This window comes from Patagioenas fasciata, chromosome 13 (genome assembly GCF_037038585.1).
Source record: "Patagioenas fasciata isolate bPatFas1 chromosome 13, bPatFas1.hap1, whole genome shotgun sequence".
In the NCBI taxonomy this organism is placed as follows: Eukaryota; Metazoa; Chordata; class Aves; order Columbiformes; family Columbidae; genus Patagioenas; species Patagioenas fasciata.
In genome coordinates this window covers 14,722,391-14,749,184 of record NC_092532.1, presented here as the reverse complement: position 1 = coordinate 14,749,184, position 26,794 = coordinate 14,722,391, and the positions used below count along the sequence as shown (strand labels likewise).

General features: G+C 44.4%; 1 protein-coding gene across 11 annotated transcripts; it reads right to left on the bottom strand.

Moving 5' to 3' along the window:
- Nucleotides 1–227: 227 nt before the first annotated feature.
- PDPR (pyruvate dehydrogenase phosphatase regulatory subunit) lies at nucleotides 228–26,788 on the bottom strand. 11 transcript variants are annotated; one of them, XR_011741211.1, is made up of 19 exons: nucleotides 26,723–26,788; nucleotides 25,546–25,845; nucleotides 23,100–23,233; nucleotides 22,411–22,492; nucleotides 22,164–22,327; nucleotides 21,050–21,171; nucleotides 20,136–20,253; nucleotides 18,629–18,778; nucleotides 15,740–15,932; nucleotides 14,060–14,184; nucleotides 13,286–13,441; nucleotides 13,050–13,183; nucleotides 12,508–12,656; nucleotides 11,073–11,185; nucleotides 10,615–10,709; nucleotides 9,877–9,966; nucleotides 9,413–9,595; nucleotides 2,916–8,429; nucleotides 228–2,006 (listed from the first exon to the last, which is right to left on the bottom strand). XR_011741211.1 is itself a non-coding variant. In XM_071814213.1 (18 exons), the coding sequence occupies exons 2-18, from the start codon at nucleotides 25,770–25,772 to the stop codon at nucleotides 8,025–8,027; spliced, it is 2,640 nt and encodes an 879-aa protein (XP_071670314.1). In that variant the 5' UTR covers nucleotides 25,773–25,845; nucleotides 26,723–26,788; the 3' UTR covers nucleotides 228–8,024. The 11 variants fall into 11 exon arrangements, 3 of the variants coding, with proteins under 3 accessions (XP_071670314.1, XP_071670315.1, XP_071670316.1); XR_011741212.1 differs by having other exon boundaries at nucleotides 228–1,948; XR_011741213.1 differs by having other exon boundaries at nucleotides 228–1,895.
- Nucleotides 26,789–26,794: the final 6 nt, after the last annotated feature.

Genomic DNA, 26,794 nt, shown 5'->3' with positions numbered 1-26,794 from the left:
TGGACAAACTCTTAGGATGTGACTCTGAAGGTGGGCGCAGGTGCAGGCAGGGGAAGCGGCTTTTCCCAGGGTGACCCAGCTGCGCCAGAACTGGCTCCAGTTCCCAGCACCAAAGGCTGGACCCTGCAAGGGGCCAAGAGTCCCTGTGGGATCCATCCAGGTGACCAGGGGGTTGGATCCTGAAACACACACAAGGATCTTGCATAACAAATCTGCAGATTCGGGAGTAGTTAAAACACCTCTTTATTAATATACAAACCTAGTAACATTTAAGCCAACCAAAATATGAAATGAAATAAAGCCTGATATAAATACAGCGTACATAACAACACGGCCTCAGTGGAGAGCAGCAAACTCACCCCGACTTGTGCGCTTGGGAACAACTGTCCATGTCCTCCACCATGGTCAGAGCAGCTTTGTCTCCCCTAAACCCCTCGGAACCCAAAACCGGCAGAGGTGAGACCACTGCTCCTCTCAGAGGCAGGCCACCCGCTGCAAGGTTTTACAGTTCAACATTTCTACAAGCTCAGAGCTCAAAGGGATTTAAAAAGTATCATCCTTGTGCTGCCAATCTGTTGGTGTCTGTTTGCCGTGACTCCGCGAGGAGAGATGGAGATGGCTCTAGTGGCTGGGGAACCACGCTACTGAAGTTGCTCCTTGCTCTGTTCCACCTCAGCGACATCCATCGTGCAACATTCACAAGTGTAAGGCACTAAAAAATGCTTTCACAGGTTCAAACTTCAGTTGTTCTTGAAATTTCAGCAGTAGCACACTTCAGAAGTCCTCCTAGCCCTTTAAAATCTGTTCTTGGGAGATTGATTAAAAGCATGAAGGGGCGCTGGACAATGAAACTGGTGCACTTGATAACCAGAAGTGATGGTGGGGATGGAACATACTGGTTCAGAAGTTCAGAAGATGGCAGTCTGTGCTCAGGAGACCTGCACCAAGTACCTGTCCAAGAATCAGGACAGATTCTCCCACAGAGCTCAGGTCTCCTGTCAAACGGGCCGTGGCAGAAGCTGCAGGACCAGAGCAGAAAGCAAAGGAAAGCGAGCAAGTCGGCTTAGGAGCAGCAGCAAGGAGCTGATCTGGGCCAAGGAGGCTTTTCCCCAACTCTTCCTGAAGATACAGGAAACATCACCTGGCAGGAGAGCTGGAAACACCCACCCTCGTACCCACATGTGCTGCTTACCCCACGTGTGGCCTGGGTCGCTTCTCCAGCAGCACAGATGTGCCCTGGTGCAAGCCTGACCATGAGGCACAGGAGAACCCATCGAGGACTTCAGGGACATTCCTGTGCCTCCAGTTACACTGGAAGAAAGGCGTAAGTGAAACCTGTTCCACTATGGGAAAAGCACGGAAAATTCTCTGTAGAGTGGAAGAAATCTCAGCAGTGCCACGGTGAAAGGTGACAGTGACTTTTCTCCATAGGCACAGAATGGATCACGCCCCACTTGGGATGGCTGACGGCTCCCAAGTATCTGCTCTGCTTGTAGCAGGTGTCAAGCACCTGTGTGGGAAGATCGGCTGTTACCAGCATTGACAAATCGATAAACATTAACGTGAACGCCTTCCTCTGGTGCCTCTTTCATTGTAATTTAGCACTCCTCTTCATGGCACTACCTCATTCCAAACAGGTGATATCTCTGAACAAAGTAAGTCAGCGTGGCGTGTCATCCCTGCAAGCAACGCTTTGTTTTGTGCTGGATCCCAGCAGTCAGCCTGACATCAGGAACCCGGCAGAGCTTTGAGACAAATGGGAGACGAGAAGTCTCAGGGCCATCTCGACAAACATCACGGGCAGCAGAACATCCCTCCGCTCCTGCTTCTCCCGGCTCCTGCCTGCAAACGCAGCTGGTACAGCAGGAAGGCGTTCAAGCAGAGAATTTTGTTTCCTGTAATGCAACAGGACACTTGCAGAGTATTCTACACCAGCCCAGGCTTCTTTCTTTAGAGAAAGAAGAAAACCCATTATAGCATGAGTGATACAGGGAATAAATCCATTTCTGGAGGGGAAAAAAAAAAAAAAGGGAAGGCATCAACACAGGCAGCTTACGGGCACGGGGGCTCCCAGCTCATTTAGTTTAGTTCAATACAAATTCCAGCCTCAGACCAGCAGCAAACTGCAACAGCAGCTTCCACCATCGCCAGGACTTGTTCAAAGGTATCTGCTGACGTTTGTGTCTGCTCTGAATGCTCAGCACACAGCTTTCCGGGAAGAAAATCAAGCAGCAGGCACAATCAGGGCCCAAACACCTCACTTTAATGCTTTAAGGCATTTATAAATATTTAAAGTTTTTTTTCCCCTCTATCAAATGCACAGACTACTCTTGCCAAGGGCTATGAGCACACTACAATCATAATGCTTAAGGAAAGTTTAAAGTGCAAAGAAAATTTTCCAGTGCTTTTAGAGACAGCTGAAGTCATCTGATGACATTAACCTCTCCTTCCCCAAGTCCTGTTCTCTGACTGAAGGTGTTATTTAAAAATAAAAACCCAAACAATCAGTTAAAGAAAAGGTAGTTTAAATTAAAAAAGCATCCTGAAGTGGGCGGAAATTAGCCCGATGAAGTATGATAATGAAATAATTTGGGAAGACAAATCTCAAAGTTGTGAATGTTTTTCCTGGACATAATCAGCAGCCAAGTGTTCTGTTTGAAATTAAAACAAGTTCTGCCCTTGCAAGCAGCTTGCTCCCTCCTACCCAAGCAGGGAAACTATCTTGTTTTTACAGATTTATCCCAAAATGTAACCATTTTGGTTAAAGTGTGCTGGAAGGACAAGGTTAGCGATGTCAGCGCTGTACCTTTACACTTAGACGCGATTTGCAAGAACATGCCAGAGAGAGACAAATGTTCTGAGCAAACTGGTGCTCACACTCCCCACCTCTCCCAAAATGAGAAAGGGAAACGTACGTTGGAAAACAAGTGCCAGCGCCACTCTCGCTTCCTTGATAATGCCGTCCCGATTCTGTCCAGAGCCATTGTAGTCACCCAGCGCCTGTCCAGCACTAATTCTGCAGAGGAAGATGCTTCCTGAGCTGGGAATCACAGCTGATCATCTCTCCAAGGTTGGGCTTAAGTGGTCTCTCCTTCCACCTCAGCTCAGCCACTCTGCCATCCCCTTGCCTGGTTTTATTTTGCTGTGCTTCACTCTCTGATGGACAAAAGGAAGTGATGTGCTCAGCTGCCTGAGGAAGGAAATGAGAGAAGTGCTGAGGAGAGTGGGAAAACCCTGGCACAGGGATAGTGGATTGAACACACAGCGGCTGCAAACCTGCCTGGGAGTTCAGATGTTGGTACCTGCACCATCTAGAAGCTGAAGAGCTTAAATCAAGGCAGAGAGACAGATCTAGAGCCAGCCTTGTTCAGACGATGAAACACTTGGTGGAACAAAGAGAAGAACCTTAACCCCGAGAGGTCCTGCAGCAGCACGGGCTGGAGTCTGGAGGTGTTGCAGGAACAGCAACAGGATCAGTGGCAGCTTGAATGCAAAAGTAGAAAGGAGGAAAGTAACTCTGCACCAAGACTCAGAGATGCAGTGCAGGTTTCACAGCCACCCTTCCTTCCCACAAAGTAATAGTAAGAAACTGTTCAACAAGGCACATCAAATCTGGACACCAGAGTCGGCACAGGGAAAACAAGAGAGGGAAAACAAGAAGAAACTAAGTCTGGCAAAGATACATGTGAAAATAACTATAACACACCCTCCTGAAACAGAAAACATAATTCCTAAATAGACTGCTTTAATTTTATCCTCAGATCATTAAACATGAACAATAAACTACTTATTCCCTAATACCACTTTTACCCAAGCCTTTCAGTACTCACTCAAGGTCTAACAGAACATGAGAACTCAGGCAAGGACACAACAAGTGTAAGACAACGCAATACCTCTGGAAAAATCATGTAACGGAAGAGGCTGCCCAGTAAGTGCTACCTCTTACACAAGCTCCCCACACGACAGATGGCATTGGGGCAAGCGAGCCCTTCCCAGCACACAGGAGCACTGCACATTCAGAGTTTCACCACTGCCACATGCCGGCAAACCCACTCAGGTGATGACTTCTGGGGTAAGAACAAACAATCCCACATGTGCCAAGTGCACACCGCCCACAGGCCACACTTGCCTTAACATTTGTCACTGCTGGGTAATAAGTTTATCCTAAAATGAGCTATGCTCAACCTATAACATTTTAGCCAAAAAGAGAAAACATTTTCTCTAACTGATCCCCAGTTAGCTTTCCTTCAAGTGTTTCTCTTGCAAGGCTGCCCGTGTGAACAAAATCTATGGGGCTGTTCCCATTCTGGACAGCAAAACTGCGAGAACTGATAATGGCACAGGGCAGAGCTGCTGCTGCTGCTGCACAGAACGAAGCCATCGCCCCTTTTGCTGCAGAGGAGGGGGATGCTATTTTAGTATTTCCCAACCAAAGTTCATCTTCTTACCATGCAGAGTGAGAGCAAACCGCCTTTCGCAGCAGAATGCATTTTAAGGTAATTTTAAGGATGAGAATAATGATGTACAATTTTATAGTCCACATTATTTACCATCTTAGATGCTAAGGCTGTGTCAGAGCAGCTTCCAAGATCTGATTTCTAATTTTCTACTTTCCAGTTGTACTGAAGGTGGTAACTCTTGAACTGCTTTTGTTCTTTTTTGAGGTGCTCTACTTTTACTTATCAGATAAAGGCATTAGAGTCTTACATCACCGTTTAATACCTCTGGAAGAAAATACTATGCTAGAAGGACCTTCCTCGGGATCTAGCACTATTTTAAAACATGCTATCCAACCGTCCCCTTGACGAGTATTTAAGTTGGTGAAGGCAAACTATTCTTTAACATTCTAAGGCTAAAAATAGCTGCCAGACATTAAATCAACTAAGCTTGAATGGCAGCTGAAGACTACAGGTTCAGATATAAAACCAGAATCAGAATTCACAACAGGGAAAGCCAGAGTGGGTGTTAATGAGCTGCAAGACTGGCAATTATCAAACCACCTATCTCCAAGTCTCAAACAGCAAACATAACATTACACAAAGTGTTGCTCTATCTATCGGCATGACAGAAAACTATTTTCACTCTCTATTTTTGGTACTGACAAGTCAGTAGATATAGACATAAAATACACCCAAGCAGACATAATGACAAAAGTAGCTCATAAAACACAATTTTATTGTCAGAACTGCTGTGGGAAGAGACACCCCTATCAAAAGTTGTCTGAGGAACTAAAACGCACCTATAAATCAGGGCAAAGAAAAAATAATCCCAAAGAGGAATATAATCTGGCTGCAACTCAAATGATACTTCAGGAACGAGCGGCTGGTAGAGGACAGAATGCTGCTAACTTTCCTGTTTGGTCTCAACGAGTCTCAACCTGCAGAGAACAAACAGAAGGGTTCGAGTCGAGGTCTCTCTTCAGGAGCTGCATGAAGTACTCTAGCTCGCCTCAGTTGTATACTTCGTTTTCTCCTGAAGAAGCATCGTGCCTCACCAGCAACAACAAATCACCAATAAATGCTAATCAGAAGGGCTGCTCTAACAGACATCCTACATATCATATACTCTTTGGTTGAGTGCCTGTTTCCCTGGATAAGGAAGGCACAGCAACATCCCATAAAACCAATGGAGGGACAAGAGGACAGACAAATATTCTGGAGTGACCTGGTGCACTATTCCCAGGTGACAGGCTGGTAGAGCAGAGGTCTTCCTTGTGGGATCATAGTATCCCTCTACGCGGCAAAGACAAGTAAGAAGCGACTGGATTTCACACTGCTATAAGATGCCTTATGAATCTTTCATTTAAGCAATTAATCCTGATAGACCAGGCAAAATTTTTATTCAGACAGCAATTAATAGGGGAGTCTGGAAGAAATGGCAACCAAGTGGGATCTCCGCTTCCAGCAGCCACACAGAGAACTCTCAGCTGCAGGATTCCCAACAAGAAAAAGCTGTCCTACTCTGGCCACTGCATTTCAGAGATGGGAATTCTTGCATGTCAATTTGAAAGTTGAAACCCTCAAAGAGGTCACACTGTACAAAGGAATTCACCATTCACAAAAGAGAGCTTGAAGTGACATCTACATTCAACCCACCACACTACATGCTCCAATTCTTAATTCTCTTAACCCTTTCCCTACCCTCACTCCTTGGCTTCACAGCTACCATAACGCCCTGGATGGGGGAGCTTGCTCTGACAACCTGCTTTAATGTGTGAACGTTTTGGATTTCCACCTTTGCTGCCAACTCCTTCTGCATCCTGAGAACATCTGACTCATGAACCCGCAGACCACAGACTCAACTGAAGGCATGACCTGAAGCAACTAAAGCAGTAGAAAGCAAACTTCAAACGAGAATAAGGCAAGGTTTTGAGCTCCCATTTACACTACTGATGCTCACCATTTACCCGGAAAAGAAAGCACCCAAAACAGATTCTACATCATAGAGAAAATGTTCATCATGGCTGTCAGGGCAAACATCAGTGCGGGGTTGTGTTTGAACTCCAGACAGAAAGATGATGGAGCAGAAACACCACAATGAGTACGCAAGTGGCAGAGGCAAAGGTAATGTTTAACAGACCTTTTTCAAGTACATAAAGAGAATCTTGCTTTTGACTGTGCTCACAATGGTAAGAAGAAAAAGAATATAGAAATGTGTGCAATACAATTCAGCATCCCCTCACTTATGTACCATTAACCATCAATGTTTGAATCAGCTCACTTGGACACTTGAAGAAGGGGTGAATCCCAGCTGTATTGTCTGCAGCATCTGTGTGAGGAACATGACAGCAAAGAGCTTTGCTGAAGGAAAGAAATTTATAGTCCCACCGTCACACTCCCTATTCTCTCTCTACTCAGTCCCTCCAGGTGAGGAACTACCAAGACAGAGAAGCAAGAAGGGCAACAGATTTGAGAAGAAGAACAGAAGATGACTTCTCGAGACTGGCAGGAACTGCTGAGATGCTCTCACCACCAGAAGAAAACCCAGTGTTTCCTGCAATACTGCCAGCACCACAGGTGAGAAAAATGCTGGGTCTTTGACTTTCAAAACAACCACAGGCAGCTGAAAACACAAGATGTTGTCCTGCTGTTCAAGTTCCCCAAACCAACACAAGTTTTACATGAAACTTGAGTTCACTGCACGAACCTTGCCAGAAGAGCTTGACCAAGTCACATAAAGTGAAAGAAAATCCCCAAAGAGACTGTATACTGTGCAGCTTAAACAGAAGCAGCTTTTCAACACTGCTTAAACACTAACATTTGTCTTTGTTCGAATTTAGTATTTTTGCTAATAAAAAACCTAAACAAATCCCATTCCTTTATAGAAGTGAAACACAGGTGTTGATCTTCACTTACATTTAGAGGCCATCTAATTTCAGTGACCCCACACAAAGATCCAATCGCAACAACAACAAACTTACCAGTGCTACTGTCACCTCAGTGATCTGATGATTAAATCTACTTCACTCCCTGCTTATTAGGGTAAAGAAATAATGCACAAAGGGAGGCAGTGACAGGCTGAACTATACCAAAACCTGCCTCTTGGCTGCTGCTCACACACCGCTCTGTCTCGCACCAGTGAGGTAGCTGATCGTTCTATTGCTGTGTGCATCGACGTACTGACCCCTCTACAACATGATATGCGAGAGCAGGGTGAAATCACAGCGTTCGTCTGAACTACAGGCAGCAAATACCTGCTGTCCTTATGCTGGAGAGGAGAGAGGAAGGGTATAGTCCTCAGGGCTTCACCTGAACCCTTCCCATCACCGTGGACTTCTGGATGCATGCTGAGCACTTCGCTTCATCCACTAGGGCTCCTGGCAAGCAAAGGGGTGAAGGAGGGAGACAGACAGGATCGAGGAAGCTCGAAAATGAAAGTTTTAAAATATACAAAATGTAACACACTGGAAAAAGTTTAAAAGTTGCATGACAAGAAAGGAAAAGAAAGAAATATATGGGGTGAGAAGACTGGAAGATGGTGGCAGAAGACTCCAGCTTGGGAAAAGGAGTCAGGTCTATTCAGCACTACTCCCTCTGGTAGCCGCTCAGTTCCTCCTCATCCTTGCGGCGACGCTGCGCAAAGAGGGAGCTGAAGGGGTAGAGCTTGGCTTTGGCCTGGAAGCGCTGCCCAGCGATGTCAATCGCGTAGTCGCCGTTGTTGATGAAGTCAGCTGTCACCACCAGCTCTTCTCCCGTCTTCTCGTCAAAGTGATGTACGAAGCCGAGGCAGACGTGCCGCTCCAGGGTGTAGCTGTAGGCGCTGCTGGTGGTCTTGCCCACGTAGCGGCCATTGCGGAAAATGGGCTCTCCCCACCAGGGCCAGAGGTCCGTATCTGTGTCGTGGTCCTCAAGAATGAACATGGTAAAGCGCTTGTACACACCGTTCTGCTTCTGTTCCAACAGCGCTTCCTGGCCCATAAACTCCATTCCCTGGGGAGAAAAGGAAATGTCAGCTGATGAAAGGAACATGAACTGTAGCAGTTGCTGAGTTTCAGCAGACAAACTTTCTGACACACGGTGAATTTGTGCTTGGAAATCGCACCCTGTCAAGACAGGCTGCTTCTATAGGCAAGAATCCGAGCTCAGACAGCAGCTTTTCTTCACATTAGTTGTTCCAGATACAAAATCATTTGTGAATTTGGCCTTTAAAAAACTCATTCTAATTTTCACTGCAGTGAAAATACGTCACCATTCTAGTTTTTGCCATTTTTCTGGTTCCATAAATCTACCATGTTTTATAAACCAGAGAGAAACTGTAAGAACATACGAAATTTGTGTTTCTAATCACTCCATTCCCTTCTCTGAATTATTTGATACAAGTATTTGTTTTGGCTTGTGCAAAGATACAAGAAAGAAGACAACGAGCAAGTGACAGAGATGTCACCTGCCACCACAACAAGCAGGATACAAATCTATGCTGTTCTAAGTTTCAATAAAAATAGAGAACTCTTCTGTTTTAGCAAAAACAGAGAACACCTGTTCTTGGCACCTGTCCTCATATTTAATTTCATTACATGCCACTTGGTGCACAGGCTGGCTTTTACTGCATCAGACTGGGAAAACAACTGGGAGAATCACGAATGCTGAGTACGTGTAAGGTACATGGCACCCTTGCCACACCAAGCACTGCACACATGGAACACTACACATAACACTGGGAATGCTGCCCAGGAAGGAGGACAGACTATTTTTGATACTTGTAGCACCTTTATGAAGTACAGGAACATAGGCTGTGGTTACACACTGCACACAGCTCCATCAAAAGAGCAGTCACAGAATGTTAGGGATCGGAAAGGACCTCATATATCTACCCCGTTGGACGGTGTTTTTTCCAGCTCAGTGTTGCTCTCCCATCCACCCCTGCTGCAATGGCAGACCCTAGTGCAGGAGCAGATTCCAGTTTCCCACTGTACCTTTTCCAACTTGACCTGGAACTCACGTCCACACTCCATAGGAGTGGTAAAAGCATCCAGATCCTGGCCCCAGAACGCAAAGAACTTCTCAATGCGCAGGCTGCGGAGCGCGTAATAACCGGCGTTCCGAATCCCGTACTTCTGCCCCATGTTCATCACCTCGTTGTAGACGTGAAGGGCATACTATAAAGGAAGGGTGAAACGCAGAGCTGTGGACAAACACCAGGAGAGGGCAACAGCATCTGACACAGCACCATGGCTGTTCCTGTGCCCTGCCTCTGGAGCCCAAGATACCTGCCCGACTGGAAGGCAATATGGAGCACGGAAACATCCCCTGGTGCCTGCAGGCAGCTTCCTCGTGGTACAGACCAGACATTTCATCATCCTGAGTCAACTCGGAAAGTGTTTCTGATTATGCATGCAAGCAACTGTTTTAATCAGCTAAGGCTACAGTGTACTCTTACCTCTATGGGGATATAAAGCACAAATCCAGGTTCTCCTGTGTGAGTGATACTCATCACACGAATGCCATTAGCATAGCCCACGCTCATCTCCTGTGGAATCAGAGGGGGTGAAATCATCCAGACTGGAACACAGCACAGAGACCCAGAAGGAGCACAATGCTTAACACAAACTACACTGGCCAGCTCTCTCTCCCCTTCATCACTGCAGCTCACCACGGGCAAATACTTGCGAAGAATTTAAATTTAAAAATGCAAATAGTGACACCACGTTATCCAGACTTCATAATCACTTCAGGATGCTTGGCACTAAGCCCTGGAACTAGGTCAGGACACAGGTTTGTATTCTAGATACAAGACAGAACTGAGCTCTCTGCTCAGCCTTTTAACGTGACAGGAGACAGTGACTTCTAGAGTCACCAATCCCAGCTGCCCCTCTGACTGACACCTTCATAACTGATTATATGCAATATACACCAATATATTAAATGGCATCAAGCCTACAGTGAGTGAAATATTGAAAACAAATGCATATTTACCTATATGTTCAGCAAGAACAACCCAAAGAGCAATAGTAAAAATGAGCCTAGAGAGTACATTACCAACCTAGCTCAGTAACTGTAGTAATTCTATATGTAAATCTAAATTCCCCTCTAACTACCCAAAACATAATTCTTCCCCTCCTTCCACATGCTTTGAAAAACCTAGCAGGGTGAGGAGGAAGGAAGAACAGTCACACACCTTGCAAAAAAGAGAGGGAAAGTGTTCTGGAGTCATCGGGGCATATGACAACTCTGACAAGACATCCACAGCACGGGGGCCAATCAGATTGAGAGCTAAAGAGGGGAAGATAAGGGTATTAGGATGAGACTGGACAGGTCTTGCTCGGTGCCTAACTTGTATATATGCATCCCCCAATTTCTAAAGTCTTAGTGTTCATGGAACTAATAGGTATATTTACATTTAATAGCAGAGGAAAGAGTAATTCAATTATCTCTCCTGACAGTCCACAGGAAAGGAATGCTGTCTCCCAGCTCATGGCTTGCTAGAGGGAAGTCTCTGAATTGCTCTTTTCACTCAACTGGAAAGGAGACCCAGCTACCACTCTAGACACCTTAAACAATTAACTGGCATGCAGCACAAACCACTATTTGTGATTTCAGGCTGTATACAGAGGTCTGTTTTCAGTGATTTCTCACCCGTGTACTTCCAGGTCACGTCTTCCAGGGTCAGGTTGCTGTCATCGGGCAAGCGGTTCTTCAGCCAGGCCCAGCAATGGACTTGTTGGTCAGTAGGGGAAATCATGAAGAAACTGGAACAGACACATTGAAACCAACAAACAATGAACAGACAAGCCACAAAACTATTTGGTTCATTCTCTGTCCACGAACTACTAGAGCCATTCAGCAGTTTCCAAGCTACAGGAGACCAAAACAACCTGGTTTGCAAAAACCACAGCTGAAGTCTCTGGCTCAATGCCATCACATCCATCATGACAAGAAACCTCAGCCTTCAGCGTTAGCAGCAGTTTGGTGACAAGAAGTGGAAGACAGGCAGTTCTACAGAATGTTCACAGAGTATCTCAAAAGTCACAATCATTTTGCAGAAGGTATTCACAGCTCTTCACCATCAGTGATTCTGTCTGCTCTGACAGTCAGAAGAGTGTTTGGTTCACACAGCAATTTCTTGTTGCAGCAAAAGTCTTTTCACACACAATGGTGGTTATTATTAACAGTTTCCAAAAACAGAACTCCACTTGATATGTGAAAATGAGCTACTTGTTGTGTAAATCTCTTTCATACAAACTGCGATTTAAAGTACATTATTGACAGAGATAACATCTGCAGCAATGACTAGGCAAGGAGGAAAGCTACTGGTGTCACACAGAGAAGGACAATACTTTTAAGCAATACATGAATGCAGACAGAAGAGGAAGAGAAAGAAAAGCTGTTTCTAATTTAAAGAGCAGCAAAGAATGGTTTCACACCAATACAATGAGAACACACATAGAAAACGGTCCAGAGAAATAAAACCAACATTCAGTCAGGACATGCCCACGAAGGTTTTTAAAAATTAGAAGGTTTTTTGTTAAATGCCAAAGAGAGCCCAAAATGTTAAGTCTAAGGATGAGATCCTGTGATCATGGCAGTTCACACCAGAGAACACAAAAACAAACCATGAGACTGCAGAGCTGAGAATTAAGAGTCCCCATACTGCAATGGAAGTTGAAATAATCAGAAAGTGTTATTTTCAGCATGCAATTCCAATGAGGAAATTGAACAGAAGCCAGTGAGGAATCATTTGGTTTGCACTTTAAATGATTACCTAAATTAACAAACTCCAATGACTGCTGAAAACAATTTGTCTTTCAGTCGAGGAATGAAAGACCTGAAGGCCTAAAATTTTGTAGAAGTCTATGTTCACCTGTAGTCCCAGAAAAAGGCATATTTTCCCAATAATAGTAAATTCAGGAGCTCACTCTCATTTGTGTTACTGAATTAGGAACATAAGTGGAGAACAAGACTTTTCTTTTTTTCTTTAAAGATGGGAAAAAGTTGGTGCCCTCCATTAAGAGGTTCTTAAAGGCTCTAACACCCACAGAGTGACAGATAAAGATGCTGTCTGCAAACTCACCTGCGTTTGCTCAGCCGTGCTATGCTGCAGTCATTCTCATAACCTCCTTTCTCATTAAGCATGCCTGTATGCACAACATGCCCAACTGGCACATCCAGGTCATTTGAGAAGAGATACTGCAGACTCTCCAGAGCCTGGTCTCCTGTGGACTGCAGGAATTGAGAGGGAGAGGAAGTCAGACAATCCGTCTGAGCAAAACAAATCCACTGGGGCACTTTAAGATCACACCAACGTCCTGGCCCAAATTCTTTCCATTTATAATGATAGTGACACTGATGTCTCAAGTGTAATAGGATACAATGGTGCCACAGTGCCAGAGGTCAAATTCTATTTATAGACTGAGCTGGTATTTCTATAAACTGGGCCTTCGACAGAAAAAAAACAATCTATGCTGAATATTGTGGTACAACCTTAAACTGGTCATACAGCTTGACTTCTTCTATCTATCCTCAATAGGACAAACAGAATTTTGCAACAGCAGTCAATAATAAACTAAAGGCCACCTCTACCAGCTGATGCTTTGTCACTTCCTAGGTACTTACACTTATTTCAAACTTGGTAAAAGATGACATGTCAATGACACAAACCGCTTCCTTACAGCATTTGACTTCAGAACCCACAATATCAAACCAGTCTGGTTTGTAAAAGGTTTTGCTCTGTTCCAAATCCAGCAGATCTAATGTAAAAAAGAACCCAAGGGACAATTTATCAACTGGATGAACTAAGATCTCACATGGACCAATAGGGATGCACTAGACACAGGAAAATATGTTCTCACCTGTCCCAGGTGGGACAAAATACTTGACTCTCTCAAACCCGTGCTTCTCCATCCACCGAGCTCCCTGTGCATCCAGGCGGTCGTACAGTGGTGAAGTACGCAGCTGCCGGCCAGTCTGGAAGTCCCAACGGGGAACCTTCAGATCACACATGAGGGCTGCAATCATCACAAAGATCTGTTATTAGGCAAAATGATTATCTAAAATTTTCCTCCAGATTACCAGTAAACATACTTACTGATATCTGGATCATTAATGAAATTCCCTCAAAACAGTTCTGACCTTTCCGTTCTGTTTTTGAAGACTGACAATGCTGTTTTGATCTGTTCATAGCTATTCAAAATCAGAGTAACAATATTGAAACAGAAGGCTTATATTTATAGATACTTATGGTCTCATGACAATACTGTTAAGATAACAAAAACTCTCTATTTTCCATGAAGTCACATTGACTAGCACATTCCTTGCCTGACAGCGCACAATATCAGACACTTATCATTTTGACAATACTAATGCTGAGGTAGGCAGCCCACAGCTACAAGGATCATCTAATTTGCCTTCTTAAATATTGGCAGTTCAACCTTTTCTGATTACTGAAGCTTTTCCAAATAGCTCCTATACCTTTTCAGCCAATATAAGAGAGGCTGTATTACCCCAAAGGAGGCCAGGAAGAAGGAGAATGGTTCTCAGAGTGATGACAGAGGAGAGACAGTGTAGCAAAGAGCAGAGAAATCTTGACCAGCCTGGCCAGCACAGAATGCAGAGAGCACACTTACGCATTACTTCCATCACACGGTGTCGGAGGAAAGTGCGACTGCTCTGAAGGGTACCAAAACGTTTCAAATCCAGAGGCCAGACATTTTCTGACGGATACCCATCTACCATCCACTCTGCCAGGTACCTGACAGAAGAAATAAAGAACGACTGAGATATCTGCCAATGTCCTAAAGCAAAGAGTAGCTTGGAAGTCAGAAGCAATGCAATTTGGACATGAGAATTTCTTGCAGTGGGGAGAGAGAAGACAACTAACATGGTATTCTAAATACTAGCAGAATTTGGAAGGTTTCCTTTTGTAAAACCCATCCACCAGATTTCCAAATTATTAATTTCCCGTTAGGATGGAACATACAAGGCAGCAGGAAGTTAAGGACAGGTGGTAAATGGAACCAGAGCCTGGACAGGTAGCCTGGCTGACACTGTGTCAAGCCCTTAGGCTACGCTACAAAACGAGGTGCTGAGTACCTTTATGTTGGAGTTAGGAGGCTGACGGCTTTGTCATTTTTCAGTACCTGGTGTAGGCTCAGCCACAAAACATCAGTGACAGCATTCATTTCAGTACGAGGTGCCAGCCAAGTTATGTTTAGCTACACTTCTAGCAGTGAAGGAGGAAGGCATGATCCAGAGCTAAAGGACAAAGGCAGCTCAGACCAAAGCAGAGCAGAAGGATCTGTTCACAGTCAGTAAACAGAAAAACAAAGGGATTTGAGACTGATCATTAAAAGTTACGTTAGCAAGCTAAGCTGCTTATCTTGAGGGTGTAGCAACAAACAGACAAACAGTGCTTTTACCTTCAGAAATTATTTTAATTCTTAGAGAACCTCACTGCAAAGATTTCCTATGTTGTACACAACAAAGAAAAAAAATCACAAGTTGCTTCACTGGTGAATTAATTAGATAATGGATGGAAACCAGTGGAGACAGATGCAGACACTAACACCTGCCATGAAAAACGAGCAGCTTGTTAAGAAGGCTGTATGGCAGGAGGGATGCTGTGCTGCCAAAACCAAATGGCAATCGGAGGGAGTACTGACCATTCTGCAAGCAACTTTGCTGCTAGGGTCACATTTATACGCCTGTCAAAGTATTTGCATTAACACAGGAACTGGATTTTACTGGGAAATGGTTCCATCCCTAGCTCACTGGCAGAGGACAGTCTTCAACAGTACTAACAGCACTGGCATTGCAGATGTGGTGCTGCTTCTTCATCAGATGCACTCTCCTTTCAGAGAAATTAGCTGCTGTGTCAACTTGAGTGATTTAAGGACTTCAGTCAAATAATATAAAGAGGATCATGAAGCACAGAAGATGAGGGAATATATGCTTTGTTAAGATTTTATCTTTTCCTGGTAGATTTAAAAAAGAAAAAAAATTCAGGCTGGTTAGCTCTAAGGAACCTTATGTGAAACCCAGCAGGCTGCTGATCACTGAGATGTGATGCCTGTGGGGAGGTGTGCAGGACAGGAGTCCAGCACAGATTTGGAATACACACAGGAGAACATAATCAGAACATGGCAACTGCTCCTCTCCTTCACTCAAGTTGGAAACAGAAGAGGAATCTTTGTCAGGGAGGAGACGACAAATATTGAATAGAACATTCTGCACAGAAGGATCACCTGAGCAGTCTCTTTTCTTGGTTAAAACCTTACTTACATGCATAACAGTGATAAACCACTTACTTGCCTGCTCCCCCACCATATGAGATACCAGCTGAGTTCATGCCAGCCAGAACGAAGTAGCCCCGCACGGTGGGCGACTCTCCCATGATGCATCGCATATCTGGTGTGAAGGACTCCGGGCAATTCACTAACTGCATGATCTGCAGAGCCTCCAAATCCGGCATCCTGCGCAGAAGGGCACTGAGAAGTGGCTCTAGGACCCAAGACAAAGACAAAAAGACACAGCCTTCAGTCTTGACACATTTCAGCTACTTCACCTTCAAAGTAGACAGCAAGACAGAGGCTTGCTGGTACCTGAACAGATGCAAACTGCTTCCATGTTTCAATACAGTCATAGGATAAACTACTCGAAGGGGATCACACAGCATACCAGAAAAGGGCCCAGGATTGTTTTCAACAGTGCAAGAGCACGTTCAGTTTTGTTAGGGAAAACAGCAGGAATAGATGTCAAACAGATACTGCCAAGGAATAAGAAAAGGCAAATCTATACGACACTTGTCCCACGCACTCTGCCAGCCTCCACTTAACAGGTTTTTAGGAAATCCTCTGAGCTCATGCTATGTTTTCCCTCTTCAGTAACTCCTAAATCCATCTCTCTCTAAGTACTTGATCAGTATTCCCCAAACTCATGAGAATATCCAACAGACACTGACACGGAGTTCCACATATATAGTATTTGTTGTATGAGGAATCACCTCCTTGCATTTTGAAATTCACACTCAATTAACTTTTTTTGATGCCTCTCAGTTGGCATAATAGAGGAGACAGTGAACAGAAGATCCCCATCTACCCTGTCCATCTCATTTAAGATTTCACAGACCTCTATTTCCCTTCTGTCATCTCTTTTTTCCCAGCCCACTCTGTCATTTCTTGTTCCTTGCTTGGAAACTGTTCCAAGCTTTCATCAGCTTTTGGCTGCTCTTTCACCAGGTCTTCTCCAGTCATGCAATACTCTCTGGTTACAGGGAGCCTACAACAACTAGTATCTGGAAAACCAAGGATTTAGTGTTCCATAATGATTGTGTTTACTGCTCCTTTCCTAATAATTCCTAATTTGTCTTTTGCTTTGACTGCTTCTGAGCTTCGCAGAACTAATACAACCCCAAGGTCAGTTCGAAGCCCATCATCTTGTATGGTGAAAATAAGACCAGCCCATTTCACCTGCATCACTTCACATTTATCCTCATTGAATTTCCTTGCCACTTCATTGCCCAGTCACGCTGGAAAGGTCCTTCGGCAATTCTTCTCAGTCTGACATTTGAGAGCGTTAATAAAGGGATAAGCCATCTGCTGTTTTTCTTGTCCACAAGTTATCTTGCAGAGTACTCCAGATAAAAGTCTTAAAGATTCAGCAATAATAACTCTCCTCAGATTCACAGGCAAGCCGTAAAATAATCAGATTGCACATTACCTAAAAAGTTATAAGCAGACCAGTCTTTCTGACCTGCCTTTTTTCCCCTCTCTCACATGCACTAGAATTCCAGAGTGCGAGCCTGTAGTTACAGACTTTTTTTGATAAGAAGAGGGATCAATGTTAGATTTGTTATCATATCTAGCCCAACATTTAAGCAACTGAACAGGTTATTTTAAAATCAAAGGGTGTTTCAACGAAAGAGATCAAAGCACTAATGCAAGAGCTCCAACCACAGGAACCGCAGCCCTAGAAAAGGATCAAATATTGGCTGAGTAAGCTCTGACTCTGCTGAACTGCTCGGCGTGTTTGAACTGATAAAAGGGCAATGCTAGAACATAACATGCCGCTGCTTCCAACACATGGGCAATTTGTGGGTGCTAGCAAGCAGTGACTTTTCATTTCAGCAATAGAAGTGGGTGCAGAGCTCAGGCAACTCATTAGTGAAGCTAATATCTTCAAGCAAGTCTGTAGGCATCTATAGATCTAAAAATGTTTCGCATATGCCAGCACAAAACTGCACCCCATCCTGGTTCCACTCCCTGGAGTTTAAATTTTGATGGTACCAACACACTATTCCACAGAAATGAAAGTAAAATTAATCAATTTATCCTGAGGAGTAGCTAGAAGAACATACTACCACTGCAGAAAGAAATCATTGAAAATCCATCCATGCCTGGAGTTACATAGAGAGGCATGTGCATTCACAAGGGATGCAAAGAGCTCTGACACAAGGGAAAACTGGATCCCTGGAAAAAAAGGCAAATTTGAAGATGAGAGGGCACACACAAACAAGGCATAAAAGAGGAAAAAAAAAAAAAAGAAAAAGATTAATAAACCATGCGGGGCCCTTTTCTGCAGAAATAGTGCTCCCTGTAAAAGTACATACAGAATATAAAACCAAAATCTAATAAAATAGAAAGAGAAGAGAAAGACAGAACATCTGGAATATAATAAACCACCACTGTCGACAGTGGGATGAACTCTGGGAAGCAACAATATCAAGTTCTGCCCACAAAGCAACAGCAACCGATGGAAATGCACTTGGCAGTCACTGCTGAAGAGCTGCAGAAACAAAATACCTCAGCTACATGGCAGGTCAACAGTGTTGATCTGCAGCATCACGAGAGGAGTAGCATGTGGCACTGACAGTCAAAAATCAAATGAAGTAGAAGAACAGAGTAGGAAAGTTTATGTAGTGCCTCGCTGCACTAGAGGAAATTAATATACAGTGAGGGTTAGCGAGTGCTTTTAAACACTACGCAGATATCAAAGTAGTCCTTGGTAAAGGTGTTTATGCACATTATTGACAAACAAAGAGATGAATGAATTAGACAGAATGTTCACCTCTCCCACACCTTTCAGGTAAAGGTAGACACATGCTCACAGGTCAACAACAGCCTGCGTTGTTGCTAACTCCACCTTCTGCAGGAAGCCATGTGTTTTATTGCTGTGGACATCTTTCCTCCCTAACATACCAAAATGATCCCAGTCTTCTTGAAGGTTCTGAATCTCCAGTTGGTTCCGTCCCTCTGTGAAGAGAGGTTTGGGGTTTTTCTCAAAGCCTCCGGAGAGGATGCCACCTTGCCAGTTGCGGATGTAGATTCTGCCATCTGGGTCTACAATAGCTGCAGAGGAAAGAGAAGAGGTGGGAAGGGAATTGAGAGAATGGAGAGCTATCTATTGTCCCACAAACACCAATGATGGGGTCTGGTGACAGGCTGGGCCCAAGCTAGCGGCCCTCTGACATGAGAAGGGACAGTGTCAGTCCCACAATCCCACACTTCACGCCATTCTGGTTCTTACATGATGCCTTGGTGAGCCAGTTTAGATTACTGAACCAGCACCAACTCCCACCACAACCATGCATGTTAACTTTTGGGTAGCACAGTAAACTGAATTGAATCTGAGGAGCACTCAAGCCAGCAGGACAGTGTCACCAGGAGTGGGAGGACACAAGAGGAGTCAAATCTCTTGAGGCACTGATAAGCTTATATTATATTGGCTTAGTTCCACTGGAACTGCACTCAAGACCAGACTTTCCACCAAGAGATGTCCTGCTCTCCCCTTCTTTCTCTTCCTATATTAAGAACAGTTAATTTTAAGGGGGATACATCACTGATCCAGTGTGCTGCAGGCCACCAGCACAAAGCAGGTGGGCAGCACTGGGGGGAGGACAAGCAGTCAGGTCTGGATTGCTTCTCCCAGTGGTAGTGTCAACTTGAAGCATTTCTGATACTGCACCTGACATGTTCCATTGCAATTTTCCCATGTACAGAAAAACTGTAAATAAATATATTTATATATATATGAAAAAACTTAGTCAAGTAAAAGTGAAGCACTCATGGTCTCTGGTTAGAGCTGAATTCCCTGGAGAGTATATACATTATTTATTAGAAGCAAGAAGTCTTTCTAAAGACTGAGACTAAATAAGCAAAGCTTTCTACTTCCCAACCACAGTTTTCAAACAGAGGAGCTTTTCTTTAAGGGATCCAAAAGCCAGAACATGAGGGGGAGGAGCAATTACCTCAAGTGCTTTGGTTGCCCCTACAGCTCATAGACATGTAAATGCCACTGTGAAGCCTTAGCTTCAGTTGGAGGAAAGGAATAGATGGGCCACTTGGAGACAGCAGCCTGCAAGGAAAACACAGTGCCAAGGCTAGCACCCTCTCCAGCCCAAAAACGCAACAATCCAAGTCTCAGACACACCTACCAGGTCAAGACAGAATCATGGTCATTCTCCTGCTAAGATGACTGACTCTGAAAATCAATTTCTGCAGCAAAAGTTTCCCCAAGAGTAAGGCAAGAGATTCTACCACTAGAAAGATGAGAGTCAAAGCAATTCAGCTAGAATGTACTTCACAATCCCAAGAGAGCTGAGAACTGACAACCCTTAGGTGGTCTTTATGTTGTAAACTATGCGTCACCTTGGCAAGGCAGATATAATTCACTAAGAAAAGCGAGGTAGAGCTGAAGAATCCTTACTTGGTAAGTTGCTTGCCAGAGGTTCCTTTAAAGGATGTGTCAGGAGGTAGAAGTGTTCACAGGCATGGAGTGGGATATGGACTGGTTCCTTCCCAGAGTGGCCCAATTCATAGGCCCACTGAAATAAGAAAGTGCATGTTAAAATGCAAAAAGAAAACTAATGCCAATTTTAAAAAGGCAGGACAAAAGCACAGGTCCTCTCCGGGGGTTTGTTTTCAAAAAACGACAAATAAGATTCTGTTTAGTCCCCTAAATCTTAAACAGACACACATTTTTTCCTCTTGGCTTAGAATTTGAATCATTTAGGACAAAGACTGCTCTTCTGTTCCTCATAAAAGATGTAGAAAAGTGAGATCCATACACCAAAGTCGACATTAGGCTCAGCCTCTAGAAGCAGAATAGTCAGGATTTTGGTGCCTGTACTGCTAAAGCCAAACACGAACAAAACAACCAGCTGCAAGCTGAGAAACAACAATTGTCAGATGTATTTTCAAACTGGAGAAGACACAACAACAGAAGAACAACAGAAAAGGGGTACTTCAGTGTGCGTGTGAGAGGAGGAAAGAAGGGTAGAGAGAGACAAACTGTCTCACTAAGAGCCAAAGCAAAACTCTTCCTGTCAGAAGTCTGTGCCCCCAGGACAGAGACCATGGGCAGAGCTGTACCAACAAGCTGCAGGGTGCTCCTCAGCAGGTTAACATCCAGCCTTTGGTGCCAGGCACACAGCCAGCACTGCTTTCCTCCTTCACAACCTGCTGGTCTAAGCATCTGAATAACATGACTTTGATCTACTCTAGTAAACCAAACAAAATCACAAACTGTAAAAAGAAAAAAAGAAAAAGAATACAACCCTGAGGAAAGTGCATGTGTTCTTAACCAAAGAAAAAACAAAAGAAAAAAATTAATAATTTAACCTGGCCAGCGCAGTTGACGAAGTACTGACATTTAATCTGTCCTCTGTCAGTCTCGACTCCAGTCACACGACCCTTCTGGATTGAGACATGACTGACACTTGTCCGTTCATGAATCTGGACACCTGAAGAGGACAGCAGAAAGTCAGTATACCACGAGCCTTCCCTCTGATGTGTCAGGCTGCTAACGTTAAACCTTTCAACTCCACCTAAATGCTTGTTTTCTCTTTAAGACAAAATTTCTATTCTTGACCCAGCAATTCTTGAGTGAAACCCTCTTATTTGTAAAATATCATGAATACAATTTGTACATAATCTAAGGGCTGAGACTATGAAGAGTTACAGTACTTTCTCCCATGTGACAATCTGGGTGATAAATACACCCCAGTATAAACAACATGAAAAAAAGAGTCTCAGCTATGGATTTCTTTCCATTACAATTCATTTATGTAACACAGTCTGTAGTTTCACACAGCCGGACCAGTTCTTTTATAGGAAATCAGTCATTTTGTGAAAAAAATATCAATTAACAGTATGCAAAAAAAGCTGGACTAAAAGAAACTAAGACAGGTATCTTCCTAAGTAGCTTTTTCCAACCTGATGGACTTGCATCCTTAATGAGTCTCACCTCTGTTACCATATCTAACCTTTCTCCCACTTTTAGATCACTCCAAATTTGTCCAAGTGCTGGGCAAACATCACTTATTACTACACTTCCAAATCCATTTCCAAAGCATATGTGCCTAATGAAATATTCTATAAGGATTCAGTCACACCTTTGCATTTGTAGATAATTAAAACTCTTTTGAGTCAGGTCCTATGAAGGATTGTTTTTATGATAGAAGAGTGTGTGCTTATTCAGAGAAACACATAACCAGTAAGAACTGGTGCTTGATCTATCCCAGCAGATCTGTAAAGATTCAGTATGTTCAAAAAAAGGACAGCCTCGCTCTTGGGAAAAAACCAGATTTTTAAAGAATCTGAAACTTATAGATATAGCCAAGTTTTGGTCTTTAGTCCTCAGAATACCAAAAGCAAAACAAAACATAATTGTCTTCTGTGGAAAGAAGAGAACTATCATGCAGGAGAGCACTCCATAGATAAAGAAACCTCATACCATTCCGTGAGGCAGCGGTTGCCAGAGCCAGACTCACATTGGCAGATGACACGAGCGCATCTTCTGGCACATACATGGCCCCCACAAGGTCATGGATGTTGATCAGTGGGTGGAGCTGTGCCACTTGCTTTGGGGTGATAATTTCACAAGGTATCCCCATTACACTGCCACGGAACATAAGAAAAATCAGCCTTGCAGGAGAGTTGGTGCAAACCTGAGATCAGTTACATTTCCTGCTTATACGTACCTCAGTGACGAAGCGATGCGTTTCAGAGAGATTAGTCGATCCTGAGTCTGTGCCAGAGAAATAGAGCCTGTCTTCACGTACCCTATGACAGTGACCAAAGTCAAATCAGATTTGGACAGGATCTTCAATTCCTTTTAATCTCAGACCCACTGCTTTAACATTATTGCTGTTGCTTCCACTACTCAGGAGCCTGGAAATCCCAGGTCCTCAAATAACTTTAAACCCTTATCAGCTAGTAATTAAAAACTGCATTAGTCAACTTTTCAAAAAGCAATTTAGTTTTGACTTGTGTTCTAACTCCATTACATTTTCTCGTGTTTATAAAAAAAAAAAAACGTTTGTTAACCTTCTTTTGAAAAGTGAATCAGTGCAGAAAACGGGCCATTTGCTCCAGTCACTGCAATATACTTCCTTGTGTCCTTGTGAAAATTCACCTACGTTTAAGTAAGTTACAGACAACATAACTGTCAGAGTTTGCAGGCAGTCTGCCTTTGGTTTGCCCACCTCATACCCTTCTTCTCATTCTTCTGATCGCATTAGTAACATCCCTTTGAATTTGATTCAGTCCAAATGTACCCTTTTTGAACAGGAACCATCAATTCTTAAGACTGTAGAATCACATTTGTGTTTCAGTGTCAGTAATATGATTTTGTTTCCCAAAGACCATCCAATGTTTGCACTTTCAATACCTGTGCTTACTCCCGTCTCTTGTTCCAGCTGCTGGTAGAGCTTGTTTGAATAGTCTGCCATCTTCAGCTCTACGGACAGGTGCCTGGCTGTGCTCACGATGCCGGCAGAGAAGCGAGTGGTACCAGCGGCCAATCTGCAGGAGAAATTGCAAAGGTCTCATGGGGCTGGCAGGCAGAGAGGTGAGCACCCCCCAGCAGGTGCTGCCAGCACGAACCGGACAGCAACCTCTCCTCCAAACACTGTGGGCCAAAAGGTGTAAGGTGGATGATGCAGGGATAATGCAATCTCTAAGAGTGCTTTTTCCTTTAGCTCGGTTTTGAAAACACACTGTATTTCAAAATCACTTCTCTTTAACTAGTCCTAAATAGCGAAATTTTTCAAAAGAAAGCACTTAGAAAGAATCAGGCAGGTTGACTTAAGCATAATTTTTTTTGGTTTTCTCCAAATCAGGATTTCCCTCAAATGAAAATTAACTTCAATTTGAGTCTTGCAACTTTGCAATTTACAGTAAGAAGTCCCTCTTTACTGTGCAGCAACTGCCATAGATGGGTACACATATTTCTTGTCCCTTTTTAAACTGTCCTTAAACCACTCTTCCCCTAGCTATTTGGTGAAAGGTTGCTGTACAGATAGAAACCTATTAAAATCTCCCTGCAGTGTAGAGAGGTGAAGACAATTCAGTTTTAAGCATCTCTCTTGCAAACTGTTTCCACGATACTTCTAAGTCACCTTTCCTGCTGCTAAAGCAATCCTGCATTTTCCCACTTGCCTACACAAGCCTTGGAGCAGACTGCCCTTGGCCTCATGTGCCCATATTCTCCTGACAGTTCAACCTAGGAATCAGGGGAGTCAGGTGGTTTTTTTGCTACATCCCTACTCAATTCCAACAGGAACAGCCGAAGCAGGGTCTCACCATGCTGTGCTTCATGTGAGATGTCTGCTAATGACATGTTCTTCTTTTTCATTGAGCACACACACAGACTGAGTTTCTAGCACATCTAACTCAATGAAGATCTCTAATGGGGTATTCATACTGCACTCCAAGCCAGTAACAATTATGTTTCCTGACAAACAAAGCCTTGCAGCTAATTTCACTCAGAAAGACAATGCTCACTAGGCCTTGGATGAGACAACCCTATTTCCTCTCTCTGAAACTGTGAAGAACTCGCTATTACCTGCTTCCCAGCCACGCAAAGTCAAGGAGTCACAGCTCATTGTTCTTGAAGGCAGCAGCAGGTAGGAAGCTCTAAGGCTAGACAGTAAATATTCAGTCCAGAAACTATTTAGAATGCTAGAGCTGCTGTGAGAAACACCTAATGAAATGCCCTAAGTCTTAAGCACTGCCTCATGACCAAGTTGCTTAATGACAACACCATGAGTCCACCTCTGAAACAGAAATCTAAACAACAGGTAAGGGCCGCACATCAACTTCCAACAGGATCTATGTGCTCTGCCACAGCCTGCAGACCCATCTCACCCAGGAGCGCACAGGCTGGTATTCAGCCAAACCATAACGGCCTTTGCCTTTTACAGACAGGCGCTAAATCCTGCAACAGACAAACTAGATAATCCGAGCCTTTAACCAGCTTACAGGGTGATTTAGCGATGTCTGCTTATAACCTCCTCATCTCCCACAATCTCTTTTGAGCTTTGCTAGTGGTGTAATGCTTCATATACGTATCACATCCTACTTCTAGAGACAGTCAACAGGGACTGAATGATTCGCATCAATTTTCAGTTGTCTTAAACTGGTCGATCTTTGCCAGCTGCATTGTGTTTTATGTGATTGCGTAAATAATTACGGATATCTCCAGAAGCAACTGTGGTCCATGGAAAACCTACAGCAGGGCACAGCTCACCTGACAAGAACTGCAGCCTGTGCAGGACCCACACCAGGGCCCAGCAGTGACCACACGCCCACCGCTCACCCCCTACGCTTCCTGAGGTTGATGGGGGTGGAGCAGGAGTGAAGCTAAGGATGGGAAAGGAAAGGCGTTGTTTTAACATTTGTTTTTTTGTTTCTCACTACCTGAATATATTTTAACTCGCAAGAAATTAAGTACTTCTTTAATTATTTAAAATTAATTCTCACTAAGGTAAGCCTATTTTGTCCACAGCAGTAGCTGCTAAACAATCTTCATGTCTTTATTTTGATCCATGAGCTTCTTCAGCCTATTCTCTCCCTGTCTTGCTGAGGAAGGAAAGCGAGTGGCTGTGTGGGAACTGGGCCCTTAACCAAGGCTAACCCACCACAATCACACAGAGAACACCCTTCACCTTGCAGGTCTGCCCTGTGCTGTGAAGAAGTAGTAAGTGGTGTTACTACTGTTCCAAGTAAGCCTATTCCATGGCTCCAATATGAGGTGAGGAGATAGAAACAACTCATTACAGCAGACAGTACTATGCAAAGAAGTTCTGTTTGTTTTTGTTACCAGAAATCCTTACCTGCCCTGCTCAAGTAAGACTACATCCTTCCAACCCATCTTGGAAAGGTGATAAGCCACAGAGGTGCCCATGATTCCACCACCACAGATGACAACCTGCGCCTCTGCTGGCAAGGGAACCGGAGCAGGTTCTGCTGTACTTGAGGTACTGCGCCGTGAGCAGGTCATTCTTCTCCATTTTGGATGGGTCACCTGCCACCGCACATCTGACAGTAATCGGAGGAACATTCTGGCAGCTGTTTGTCAGTTTTCTGAAAGCACCACCTAGACGTGTTCAGATGTTAACTCAGTACCACTCCTTCTAGGAAGGAAAATACGAGAATCACATTACCACTTATCTTATTATACACAAGGTTGGCAGCAACAAACACCACGTGGTTTGCTGGGTACAACTGGGCATGGGAAAGCTGATGAGTAAACAAATAGGAAAGCAGTTACTCTGTCCTGAAACAACAGGCTTTCTATTAAGATTTAAACTTAGACTGTATAATTAATGGGTACAAAGCATTACATCTTCATCTTTGATGGCGGCATAACTTGACAATGAGCAAAGAACCAGACGAAAGCTGTAAAAGAACGGTGAGAATGCTCTCATGCCAACAGGTAGATCAGAGAAAGCCAGCAGCTTCTGACATCATTCATAAAGGCTAATACAGCATAAATAAGCTTGATATTAATGTTGTCAGGCCTCTACCTGACAAAGGAAACAAAGTCTGTGGTCAGAGTAACAAGGAACAAGAGACACACGCTCTGATGATGTTGATTTTACCGCAGGACATTACCCAGGGCCTCTGACCGCGGTGACACCGAACAGCAGCTCAGCCCCGGGACCCAGTTCACACCATACGGCGCTGGGCACGTTATCGCTGCAGGTTTGCGGTTTCTCTTGCCCGCAGCCCGGCACACCCGCACCGAGCGGGAGACACAGCGCCGGATAGGCCGCGTGTGAGGGCGGGTAGCGGCTCAGCCCCGCGGGCACCCCCCGAGGCGGGGGAATCGCCGCCCAGGCCTGCTTGACTCCGCCGGAGTCCCCGACCCGGGGAGCGGGGCAGGCCCCCAGCCGAGCGCTGCAGAGTCGCCGGGAGGGGAGATGAGGGCACGGGGCGGTGCAGGCAGGCGGCCCCGGTGCGGGGGGAACGGGCCGGGGCCGCGGGGACAGCGGGTCCGCGCCGGCTCACCTGGGGCAGGAGGAGGCCTGACTGACCTTCCGCGCTTTACGGCCGGCAGCGGCAGCGCGACACCCGCCCCCC